Here is a 13,197-nt window from a genome sequence, read left to right as displayed (position 1 = left end):
TTTAATTGTTAGCGTCGAAAATAATGATTTAAAACACTATGTTAGATCGATCATTGACCTCGGGAGCCAGAGGTCGTATGTCAGCAAATACGTAGCGGATGTAATGAAATTGAAGTGTCTTGGGGAACAAACGGTGACTCATGGACTTTTTGGAGGACTGATAAGGCGGGAAAACCACAAGATGTATTCCATTAAATTGCGTAATACAGAAAATAATTTCTGTTGTAATGTAGAAGTAATGGATCAGAATAAAATTTGCACTTCTCTTCCCAAATTAGATTCTAAAAACATCGAAGAAGTAAAACAATTGGGTATATTTGTTAGTGATATTTGCTTAGATGAAAATCTTTGTTTGTATGAAAACGATCCTAAAGAGATTCACATATTATTAGGGGCAGATACGGCAGCCAGATAATTTACAGGAGAAATTAAAAATCTTTCGCCTGATCTAATTGCGATGAACACCAAGTTAGGGTGGACAGTTATTGAAAGATCAGGAATTAATAAAAATGATAGTTCCAGCACGCTAATGTCGCTACTTGTCAACGACGTAATTATATCCGATCTTTGGAGGCTTGATACATTGAATATCAATGACCCTGCGGAAACTCAAAGTAGTAAAGAACTAGAAGAAGCGGCTAAGGAACATTTTGAACGCAGTGTAACACGAGATAACGAGGGGCGCTACATTGTCAGTCTACCGTGGATACATGATCATCCACCTCTTCCTGATGGCAGAAAGATAGCTGAACGAAGACTTAACAGTTGTATTAAAGCCTTAGAACGTGCCGAAAAGCTGGCCGATTATGATGATGTTTTTCAGGATTGGCAGAATGAGGGTATTATTGAAGAAGTTGATCCTATGCAAGAAATCAAAGAAGGACAGCATTTCTTACCTCACCATCCTGTCTTCAAGGAGAATTCGACGACCAAAGTTCGACCCGTTTTTGATGGTTCAGCTAAAGAAAAGAATACACCTTCTATTAATGACTGCCTCGAAAAGGGACCAAATCTTGTAGAACTCATTCCATCTCTCATAAATCGCTTTCGTGTTGGAAAATATGGAGTGATATCTGACATCAAGAAGGCCTTTCTGCAAATTGGATTACAAGAACGAGATAGACCATATCTCAGATTTTTATGGAAGGATAGAAGAAAAGACGGAAATATCAAGATACTGCAGCACAAAAGAGTTGTGTTCGGAATCTCCTCCAGTCCTTTCCTTCTAGGAGCTACATTAGAACTTCATTTAAAAAACGCCCCAGATCATCTCAAGGAAACAGCCCAGCAACTTATGAGGTCCTTCTACGTTGATAATTGTGTTTTCAGCGTCAACAGAAAAGAAGAACTCGCTAGATTTATTTCGGAATCACAAGCACTATTATCTACTGCCAAGTTTGAACTTCGAGGGTGGGAGCATTCTCCTACTGAAGACAAAACTGAAGAAAGGCAAGAAGACCGAAAGGTTCCAGTTCTTGGGCTTCTGTGGAATTTACCAAAGGACACTATATCTCTAGATTTGAAAAGTTTGATGAAAGAAGATAAAGGACCTATTACAAAAAGAAAAATCCTGTCAACCGTTCATCGAATCTTTGATTCGATAGGATTTTCTTGTCCAGTGACTCTAGAGCCCAAATCTTTGTTCCGGGAATGCTGGAAATTGGGGCTGTCCTGGGATGCTGAACTCCCTCTGCTGATAACTGAAAGATTCGAACGCTGGAAGATGAAGTTACCGAAATTGAATGATCTTGAAATACCAAGATGTGTACGTGAGGACTTTGCAGAAGATTCCAGATTTTCCATCCATGTTTTTTGTGACGCAAGTCAGAGTGCCTACGCTACATGTATCTTCTTGAGAGCTGAATCTGCTGATAGCACGTCGTGCCAGTTAATACAAGCTAGAAATAGAGTTGCTCCTTTGAAAAAGATCTCTATTCCACGCCTAGAACTTTTGTCCTGCACTATTGGAGCTAGATTGGCAAAAGCAACCATATCCGAACTTGGACTTGAGAACATACCAATCTTCTACTGGTCTGACTCTATGAATGCTTTGTATTGGATCAAAAGAAATGAGAATTGGGCCACGTTCGTTTACAACAGGGTACTGGAAATCCGTAAACTCACCAATCCTGAAGACTGGAGGCACATAAGTGGAACATTAAACCCAGCTGACCTTCGATCACGAGGTTCCAATGCAGAGGAACTTGTGAAATCTCTTTGGTGGAAAGGTCCAAATTGGCTGAGAATGCTTTCCTGGAGAGTATAGAAGATTGGCCTGTTTCGAAAACTATGCCAGATTTCGACGTTGTAAACTCCGAAAAAAGAAAATCTATTGTGTCTGTCACTAACACCACGACAGAGCAATTAGAGTACTTTTCTAAGGTATCTTCTTTCCGAAAAATGACCAGAATCACGGCTTGGATTTTTCGTTTTTATAAAAATGCTAAAACCCAGAAAAAAGAAAGAAAATTCGGTACCCTAGATTTTGAAGAAGTAGAGGCTGCAGAAAAGTACATTTTAAAACAAGTTCAAAGTCAATGTTTTTTGGGGAATGAAAAACTGAACTTACAGACATTCCTAGATTCAGATGGTTTATTAAGAGTAAAGACCAAAATTTCTCAAAGAAGTGATCTACCGACATTTAGATTTCCAATTTTGCTGCCTTCAAAGCATGATGTTATTGGAAAACTTATTTTTGAAAAGCATGTTGAACTTAGTCATGCTGGGATACAGATTTTGATGTCGAGTTTAAGAGAGAATTATTGGATCTTAAAAAGCAGGAAGACAATACGTCAAGTAATAAGGACTTGTGTAATATGTCAACGTTTTTCATCTCGGCCATTAGAAGTAGCAAGTGCTCCACTACCCGAAGATCGCGTCAGAGATGCTTATGTTTTTGAAGTAGTAGGAGTTGACTTGTGCGGACCACTATATTTGAAAAACAAAACCAAATGTTGGGCTGTACTTTTTACATGCGCAGTTTATCGCGCAGTCCACATCGAGCTGGTAACTAGTTTATCAACAGATAGTTTTATTCTAGCTTTACGAAGGTTTATTTCTAGAAGAGGAAGACCAGCTACAATTTATTCAGATAATGGAACCAACTTAGTGGGTACTTCTAATGAGCTGAAATCTGTTGATTGGGTGAAAATACAAGAATATGCCTCAGTAAAAAAAATCCTATGGAAATTCAACCCCCCATCAGCCCCATGGTGGGGCGGATTTTGGGAAAGGCTTATAGGTATGTTGAAATCTATCTTAAGAAAAATTCTTGGCAAGGCCTCCTTACAATTTGAAGAATTGTACACTGTACTATGTGATGCTGAGGGCATTATAAATTCAAGACCTTTGACATACTTTAGTGAAGACAATGAGGACCTTATAGCATTAACACCTGCTATGTTTTTACAAGATGTAAAAGAAATAGGAGTTCCAGATATAGATCAAATAGATGCTAAGAGAATGAATAAAAGATTCTTCTACAGGCAAAAAGTGTGTCAAGATCTCAGAAAACGTTTCAGAATCGAATATCTTGGACATCTTAGAGAATTTTCAAAGATTCGTAATGAATCTAAAATTAAAGAAGGAGACATTGTTCTCATCGGTGATAGTAACGTCAAGCGAATAAATTGGCCTTTGGGAAGAGTCATCAAATTATATCTTGGAAAAGACAAGAAAGTTCGTCTCGTGGAAGTCCAGACCAAATCTGGGTCTTTCCTATGTCCAATCCAGAGACTTTTTCCTCTTGAGGTCAGCCAAAGTGAAAAATCTGCTATCCCATCTCTCCCAAAGAGTGATTCTCCATCCACAATGATGATTCCTGATGGTGCACCTACCTCTAGTGACTCTCATGCTGTTCCAGATGTGAGACAACCAAGAAGATCCCATTATGGCCTGCTTTTAAAGCCCAATGTTCTCCTGGACTCATTTGTTTGAGTTTCTAAAGTCCTTTACGAAACTCAAAGGTGGGAGAGTGTTGGGAACCAGGCCTTAACTGTAACCAGTTTTAACTGTAAAGAACTTTCCCTTCTCACCACCAGGGGTTTGTTGACTTCCTCTCGATTTGGCGGCAACCAACGAACGCGTTTTATACTCTTTTAACTTGTAAATATATTCTTAATCATATAACATATAATCAAGTAACTATTAAAATAATATTCTTAAAGAGAAGTTCCCCATGTTAATGAGTCATACAGTCACTGAACCTGCCACTAATTAGATGTTTGAGATTTTCAGCTGCAGATGGAGACAACAACACCAGTATGTAACCAAAAAGAGATTACAACCAACAAAACAAAGGTAAGAGCATTTACTTGCCTTTAATTTAGAGATAGTTCGTGTTGGAATAGATTGCCTTGGTGTATTGCTGACGGGATCAATTGAACATATTGATAAAAATTTAGTAGCCATAAAAACAAAACTCGGATGGACACTTCAAGGTAAACAAACGAATCAGTCAAAATCTTTGGAGAATATTATTTATGTTGCCAATTTAGATTTGACGGAATTATGGAGTCTAGATGCCATCGGTATACGAGATCCTGTAGAAATTAATTCAAGTCAGGTAGCCGATGAAGAAACTGTTGAATTTTTCCGTAAAACTATTAAGAGAAATGAAGACAAGAGATACGAAGTATGTTTGCCGTGGAAAAGTGGATAAAAAGAGTTAGAAAGCAAGAAAGAATTAGCCACTAAGCGCTTGATGTCAACTACAAAAAATCTTATTCGATCAGGACATTTAAGCGAATATGATGATGTGTTTAATGAGTGGATTCGAGAGGGAATTATCGAAATTGTAAATGAAGATAAGAATAAAGGACACTATTTACCTCATCATCCTGTAATAAAGATTGGAGATACAACTACAAAGATTCGTCCAGTTTTCGATGCCTCAGCAAAAGACTCTAAAGGAAATTGCTTGAATAATTGCTTAGAAAAGGGTCCAAATTTATTAGAATTAGTACCAAAATTAATAATGCAATTTCGTAAAAATGCTATTGGAATAACATCAGATATTAAAAAGGACTTCTTACAAATCAGTCTGAACCCAAAGGATAGAGACTACTTTAAATTTTTATGGTGGAAAGATTTTTCAAGAAGAGAGGAATTGATCACCCTGAGACATTGCCGAGTGGTATTTGGTGCTTCTCCTAGCTCATTTTTACTTGAGGCAACGACAGCTCATCATCTAGAGAATTTTCCAGATGTTAGGAAGGAAACAGCTCGTCAGCTTCAAAAATCTTTTTACGTAGATAACTACATAACTAGATTAGAAACTGGAGAAGAGGCAGCCAAATTTATTTCTGAAGCTAAAGAACCGATGTCTGCAGCCAAATTTGATTTACGAGGTTGGGTTACTTCTGAAAAAATTGTAGAAGAAACACAAAAGAGATATATTCCAATACTAGGACTTTCCTTGGATACTGAAAATGATGAAAATTCTTGTAACAGTGCCATTAAAATTTCAGAAGAAAATATAACTAAACGAACATTATTATCTATTGCTCAACGAATTTACAACCCAATAGGATTTACGAGTCCAATTACTCTAATTCTAAAGATCATTCTACAAAAAAACATGGAAAAGAAAAATTAATTGGGATGATGTGCTTCCACCAGATATATGTAATCAATTTTTAGCCTGGTACAAATATGTAAATCTGCTAAAAGATTGCAAAATTCTAAGAAGTATAGTAAATTGTCAGTAAAGTTAACTGATTCATGCTCCACACTACTAACTATTGTCACTAACTAACCTTTTAAAGATTGTCAGATAAGTCTTCACTGTTTCAGTGACGCCAGTGAAGTCTCTTATGCCTCATGTATTTTTAAACGTGCTGAATATAACGGGAAAGTTTCAGTTCAATTAGTAGCAAGTAAATCGAGTGTCACCAATAATTAAATTACAATTCCTCGATTAGAACTGTTGGGAGCTCATATATTATCCCGATTATACTGCTAGGTGACAGATGGTCTTGAGGTAAAATTTTATGATGTATACTTTTTGACTGACTGGACTGTTGTCTTAACTTGGATTAAACGGGATAGTTCTTGAAATACATTTGTATGAAATAGGATAACTGAAATAAGAAAATATACCAATTCTGATAACTGGCATTTCGTGCCAGGTCATATGAATCCAGCAGTCCTTCCTTCAAGAGGTTGTGATGCAAAGATTTTATTGAAGAGCAAGTGGTGGGAAGGTCCAGAATGGGTATCAAAGTCACAAGAATTCTGGCCTTTGAATGAGAAAAAAATTATTGATAAAAATTTAGTTAAATCGGAGTAAAGGAAAACAATAGTTAGTAGTGTGGAGCATGAATCAGTTAACTTTACTGACAATTTACTATACTTCTTGAAACATACGAAGATTTTAAGAATGCTGGCTTGGATACCATGTTTCATTAAAAACTGTCGCCTTAAGGAAAAATGTAAGGAATTCGAACTAACCTATGAAGAAGTCCAATCAGCTGAAAATGTTTGCTAAAGCTAATTCAAAAGGAAAATTTTGCATGAAGCAAAATGAAAGCATAAGAAAATATGCAAACTTTCAAAGATGATTTTGACATTATTAAAGTTAGAACTAAACTCATACTGGGAGACGATGAGAATTTTAAGTGCCTAATAACCATGAAATTATTCGTCGATTAATACATCAGAAGCATTGTGAGGTGCTGCAGGCCGGACTTCGAACTCTCATTTCCAATTTCAGGGAAAATTACTGGATCATTTATGTCAATAAAATATCAAAACAAGTAAGCTCTTATTGTATTACTTGTAAAAGATTTAAAGCCAAACCTACTGAGCCACCTTTAGCAGTGCTTCCTAAAAGTAGAATAAAAGTTTCTGCAGCATTTGTTGTTTTTGCGTTTAGGAGAAAAGACATAGATTGTCCTTTTTACCTGTGCTATTTATAGGGCTGTTTATCTTGAGTTAGTCAATTCCTTGTCCACATATGCCTTTATGATAGATTTAAGATTTTTTGCTAGGAGAGGTCGAGTTAACATAATCTATAATGATAATGCCTTGAAAAGTCTACATTGGGAAAAGATCATGTCGTTTTCCACTATCAAGAAAATTAAATGGAATTTCAACCCGCCGACTGCTGCATGATGGGGTGGATGGTGGAAGCGGATGATCCGCATGCTAAAAGAAAATTTGGGCCGAAAGAGTACTGATTATGAAGAATTGGAAACTCTTATATGTGACTGTGAAGCTACAATAAATTCCAGGCCTCTCACATATATTGAAAGATAATTCAGAAGGTGTAAGGCCATTGACACCTGCTTGTTTCTTGCAAGGCATTCCTAGTAGATTCCAACTGATTTAGACGAAATGGACAGTAAAAGCCTAAATAGAAGATTACGTTTTATTCAAAAACTATGGCATGATTTAAGAACGAGATTTCACAAGGAATACTTAGCAATGTTAGTGCATAAAGGTCGTCACAACCGAGATGAATATTTGAATGTTGGAGAAATATTTCTCCTAGAAACTGATGGAAAGCGCATTCACTAGTCCTTAGGAATTGTAACTGAAGACCTCTCTAGAGCAGATGGACATCCAAGAGTCGCCAGAGTAAGAACAGCACAAGGGGAAAAATTAAGACCATTCCAAAGTCTTTATTCCTTGGAAATCAGAAGTTCTAAAAAATTACCATTCATTGCTCAGCAAAAGGATAACGATACAAACACTCAATTTCCTGCAACTCCAGTTGTTTCAGGTCACGATTCCAATGAAGATGATGATTATATAACCAAAGTAGCTCTTGATGTTGTCACTAAAGCTGGCAGACATATTAAAATTCCCAATAGATTACTCAATTAACTTTTGTTGCAATTTTCAGGTACTCCATAAAATTGTAAGGTGGGAGATTACGTAAGCGTCATATCGGTTGCAACTCACCTCCACATCAATTCAGATTTCATTTTCCTGATGTAAATATGCTTTCGAATTTTTTTATGTAAATATTCGCAATTAAAGTGTTCTCTCATATCACATCCATAGTAATTATTGGAGATATTTTACACATAGAATAGTATGGATGGATTCGTTCACTTTAATAAAGTATTTGGAAGCATACTTTACACCGAAATAATAATATTCAAGCATTGCCTCTTTACCTCTTAAATAAATAATGTATATTATAGTATTAAGTTATTTTTATTTCAATAAAGAAGTTTCAAAATGAAAAGAATTAGAATATCCCTTTTCCGTAATTTTAAAGATGTTATTGTAAGATTTAATACTAATAAAAAGATGCAGAAATTTATTTTTAAATGCTATGTAAACACTATATAGAAAAAAAATTTTATAAAAGATTTTTTTCTTACAATCAATTTTTTACTATGTGTTTCCTTAAAAAAAATCCGAATGCATATTTACCTAAACATGCACTTAAGTTTTATTTAGTAAGAAATTTTTTTGTACTTTCTTCTGATCTACAACCTAATAAAAAGGCATTTGCATTAAGAGGGAAATACTACACTTTCTATAAAAAACGCTAATGTATTTCAATGAATACATTAGCGTTTTCGCTAATGTATTTCAATGAATACATTAGCGTTTTGATAGAGTAGGTCGGAGTTTCTTTCAAAAAATTATCAAAAGGTTAATATTTTTATAATTTTATACTGAAAAGGAAAAAAGAATATCAATTTAATCTCATTTTTATAGAGAACATGTCCTAACATCTGATTAGAAAAGTCAAAACTACACTAGCAGTTATTATATGTATAAATGCTTTCAATTTATTTGTAGTTAGTTTCTAACGGCAAAAAACAATTTTTTTTTTCTTCTTGTTGAATACGTTGAGAAAGAAAAAGTTATTTTATAAATTTCTTATTTTTCGAAGGAAACTGAAAAGAAAGAGGAAAATGATATAATTATTATTTTTTCGGATACCAAATCTGGAAAAAATTGCATCTGTCAAAAAATTTAACTCACCTAAAGTCGAATTTTTTGACAATTGCAGTTTCTTTAAAACTTTCTAAAAATTTAAGGAATCTTCTTATTTTATACCTCATCAAATCTTCCCTCAAAAAATCTATCTCTTTCGAAATTATGTCTGTCTCTCTGTCTATATATAAGATCACCAAAAACTGGGAACAGAGAGATGAGTCAAATTTGGTATGCAGTTCTAACACTAAGAAAACGCAAAATTTACTTGTAGATTTTGAGTTTTGCTACATTTTTTAATAAATTTTTTTCATCATATTAAAAATTTATGGGGTTTTATAGTATTATTTAGTTTTAAAGTAGTATAGAATAGTTTTGTGAAATAATATGTTCCGGAGTTAATGAATAAAATTATAAAATTTTAGTTAATTTTATTTCATTAAATATCCAATTTATTTTTTGAGAAGTCCTTTCTTAGTTCTAATTACTTAAGAAGTAACTACGTGCCAACTGGAAGAGCTAGTCAAATGGTCTGGTAACACAATTTCCCGTCTATAAACATTATTATGTTAAAATATCGTAACGAAACTTGTTCTAACTCGGCGCGGGCTGAATGGCTCAGTGGTAGAATGCTATGAACTGACAGAGATAGTTCGTATCTGACTACAGGCAAGTTGCATAAAAATTGTTTAGTCATTGTTTTACTTTCTGTTTGTTCTAGGATGTTTTTATAATTTCTGCATCTTTCTAAATCTGGAAGATTCGAGTCATTTCATCTTGTGGATAGAAACAGATGTAAGTTTTAGTTCTGAGAATAAAGTCCCGAGTTGAGATTAGCGAGTGTTACCTTCGACTTTAGTTAACATAGGTTTATGTAGGCGACAATATTTTTGAAAATGAATATCTGTTCATACATGAAAAATAGCATATAACTTAGAGTGGCTAGTTTGTCAAATTCACAGAGGGCTCCGCTCAAAGAAATCATGATTACATAATCACGTAGACACTGTTATTATATTCCCGGAGACGGGAAAATAAATAAATTTATTCAGAAAATCAATGCCAAACAGAATAGCACAAAATGAAACAACAAATACCTATAGCAAACTTGAAATTCGAGCACTTAATAAAGATATAGGACTATCTTTTAAAGTAGCTGATATCAACCTAAATAAGCTCCACTAAATTCTCATGATCCTTTTTATGTTACAAATTATGGACATGAAACTAAAAGCAGCAAAATTGTGACTCTAAAAATATTAGATCTTGTTTATTTTTAAAGCAACCCACCCCCTCCGCAATAAATTGTCAAAAAAAAAAAAAAAAAAAAAAAAAAGGAAAACGTCGTTAATCACTTAAGCGGAATCTTGAGGTTCTCTGTATAATTAGCCGCATTTGGCGAATAGCTAATTCACCAGGATTAATGTGAGCTAAAAATTTCAATTAAATATTTTATGTAATTTAGTAAATCATTCCGCTTTAAATTTTGATAATCATATAACTCATACTATTATGGAAATCTTACGCCGTTCTATTCATTATATTTTGTGCCTGATTCATTATATTGTGTCAGCTTAAAATTCAAATTCAAATCTTTAAAAGTCGGTTTGAAGTGCACGTTTCCGCATTCCAAAATATATCTAGAGCAAACGGTCTGGCCCGTAGAGCGCCTGTAAACATTTTCATCCTTCATGGGAAAAAAAGTGGTAACAAATTGAATAAGAATTTATTATGAAAACATATTAGGAAAATTTTTAAATCAAATCAACAAAATGCAAACGGTTTTACTCAACCAGTCCTTTGTGTGGAATAAGAGAAAATAAAAAGTTTTGAATTGTTTAGCAAAAAAACGGAAGGAAGAAAACTGGATAAATAGGGAGAAAATATTATTTAAAACAACAACAATAAAAAACTGAAAACAAAATAAAATCGTGATAAAAAATATTTTAGATATGTGAAAATTTTCAGACTTGAATCACTTTACATAAAACGTTAATACATGATTTCATCAATATTATACGATATTTTTTTATGATTTGTGCTACTTTGTAATAAATATTTCATCCCTCTTGAGAAAAATGGTAGAAAACACATCAAGAATGTGTTTTTTTAATTAGATTTTGTTAAATGATCTCCTGATGTGGTGTGGAAATTTCCAGAGGAGTGCGGCTCAATTGTCGCCCTTGACTACAGTTGAACATTTAAAGGACTATCAAAACAGACATCATGTTGGATGAGTTTCAAAATCGGATATTCATCTAATTAAACTAACTCGGTAAATGAAAATATCTCGGGTACAGGATATTACGTTTTCTTCAAAATCTAATTACATGACACCTTCTGCTTCGTACATTTGTAGCCGCATTACTTGAAATCAAAATTTGCAGAATTTCCTCCTTGAATAGCTTGACCTACTTTTCTTGTTTATAGATTCTGTCTTTTAGCATCGAATCATAACATCTATGGATGACTTGATTTTAAAAATTTAAACATCTGCTCCTCATTGACCGTAACATTGAAGGTTAGGTGGTTAATTTATGGAATAAGATATAACCACTCAAATTTCTGATGATTTTGTTTAGGAAATACTTGTCAATTTTTTTATTGATGATTTTATTAATAATAAACATCTACTTTTTAAAAATCATTTGGCGCAGTTTGTAGCTTTTTGTGCAGCGATGAGATTTCAAAATTATTTAGTAAAATGGATATACACAGGTATTAAAAGTAAAAATAAAATCTCTTTAGAAAGTAACATTGGCAAAACATTGGTAATAACATTGGCATTCATATTAACATTGGCAAAAATGCTAGAATGATATATGTAATTAAAGAGTGAATTGGTTTTAATATTTTGATATTACCACAGAAATTTTGTTTAAATTAAATTTGAAAAAATTTTGTTTTGTTTTGTTTAAATTAAATTTGTAAAAATCAGAGAAACTGACAGGGCAATCTAATTGATGTCACTATTAAATTAATTTTTCTTTCTTTTTTTAATTTTAAGATAATATAAATATATTTTTTTGGTGTGGTGATTCGTTCAAAAGTTATGGTAGAAAAACGGATTATCTTTCAACGTCTATTTCATCCCTGTAAGCTGTAAAACCCTTTTACTGTTGCAGTTAATTCTTCTAGAATTAAGGAACATATGTGCCAAAATTCATCCGAATTATTTTAGGAGTATGGAATTGAATAAGGTTCAAACAAATAAACGTTTTCCAATATTACATATATAGAAAATATGCAGGGTATCTAAAAAAATGGAATAAACTTTTATTTCCCTAAACTGGAAATCCAGGCATATACTTTCAAATATGAAGTTTTGTTAAATAACACCGAAAATTGCATGAAAACATTTTCGCTTTTGTGGAGAGTAAAAAAAAAAAAAATTATATGCCCCCTTTAGTGCAAAAATGTCAGTTAATAACATTTTTCTCATATTTTCATCTACACACAAAACACAACGCCTCTCATTACTGGCCATTGAACGGTTTGACGGGCATTTTAAAGGAATTTTATTAAATACCGGAATATTCCAAGAAGAAAAAACAAAAATAAATATGCACAGAACTTAATAACATGTATAAGAAATGATAATAATATGAAACCGTCTACAAAGATTTTCTACTCTGAAATATTGCAGAAAAACTATCTGGAGTAATAATATGCAGAAATATCTAATGTATTTTTAAAAAAAACACATGAATTCTGTGATTATTGCACTTTTTATCATAACACAGTAGATGAGAATGCAGTTAAACAAATTTAATATAAAATAATTTGGTTTAAGGTTACAAAGAAAATCTCTATTTGAGAAATATTTATGAATGTGAAGGAACTGTGGTGCTTTCCCCTCCCCCCTTGTATATATGACATTTGATGTTGAAAGCAAGAAAGGATCTATATTTTCATTGATAATTTCAATTATCCTATGGAGTTTTTGCCAGGAGAGGAAGTTTCTGGCAACACTTTTCAGCCATTCTTGTTCAAGGCTTGGTGATGGTTATTTTTTGTGACTATGAGAATGCATTTTGTAAGAAAGAAGTGCCGTGCCAATCCCATCACAAATGATCATTCTCGGATAGATTAGATCTTTTGACGTAGGCAGGAAAAGGGCCGTGTTCTGAGACGAACGTAATATCCACTTGGATCCAATCACTGGGATGAAGGTTAATTGAAGGCAGGGTACTAAAAAAAATTTCTATCCTCTATACACAAACTAAGTCTCATGTTTCCATCAACAAATTTTTTAGAGATAACGTTACATTTAAATTTAGAAAAACCAGTTGCAAATTT

General features: G+C 33.4%; 2 protein-coding genes across 2 annotated transcripts; both read left to right on the top strand.

Moving 5' to 3' along the window:
- The first annotated feature begins 457 nt into the window (after positions 1–457).
- Positions 458–2,266, top strand: LOC129959395 (uncharacterized). Its single transcript, XM_056072214.1, has one exon. The coding sequence runs from the start codon at positions 458–460 to the stop codon at positions 2,264–2,266; it is 1,809 nt and encodes a 602-aa protein (XP_055928189.1).
- A 473-nt stretch (positions 2,267–2,739) lies between these two features.
- LOC129959394 (uncharacterized) lies at positions 2,740–3,936 on the top strand. Its single transcript, XM_056072212.1, has one exon. The coding sequence runs from the start codon at positions 2,740–2,742 to the stop codon at positions 3,934–3,936; it is 1,197 nt and encodes a 398-aa protein (XP_055928187.1).
- Positions 3,937–13,197: the final 9,261 nt, after the last annotated feature.

This window comes from Argiope bruennichi, chromosome X1 (assembly GCF_947563725.1).
Source record: "Argiope bruennichi chromosome X1, qqArgBrue1.1, whole genome shotgun sequence".
Lineage (NCBI taxonomy): Eukaryota > Metazoa > Arthropoda > Arachnida > Araneae > Araneidae > Argiope > Argiope bruennichi.
This window is presented reverse-complemented; position numbering and strand designations above follow the sequence as displayed.

What these genes read in the sequence shown, in the direction of transcription:
- LOC129959395 (XM_056072214.1), top strand. Translation starts at nt 458, where the DNA reads ATGAACACCAAGTTAGGGTGGACAGTTATTGAAAGATCAGGAATTAAT.
- LOC129959394 (XM_056072212.1), top strand. Translation starts at nt 2,740, where the DNA reads ATGTCGAGTTTAAGAGAGAATTATTGGATCTTAAAAAGCAGGAAGACA.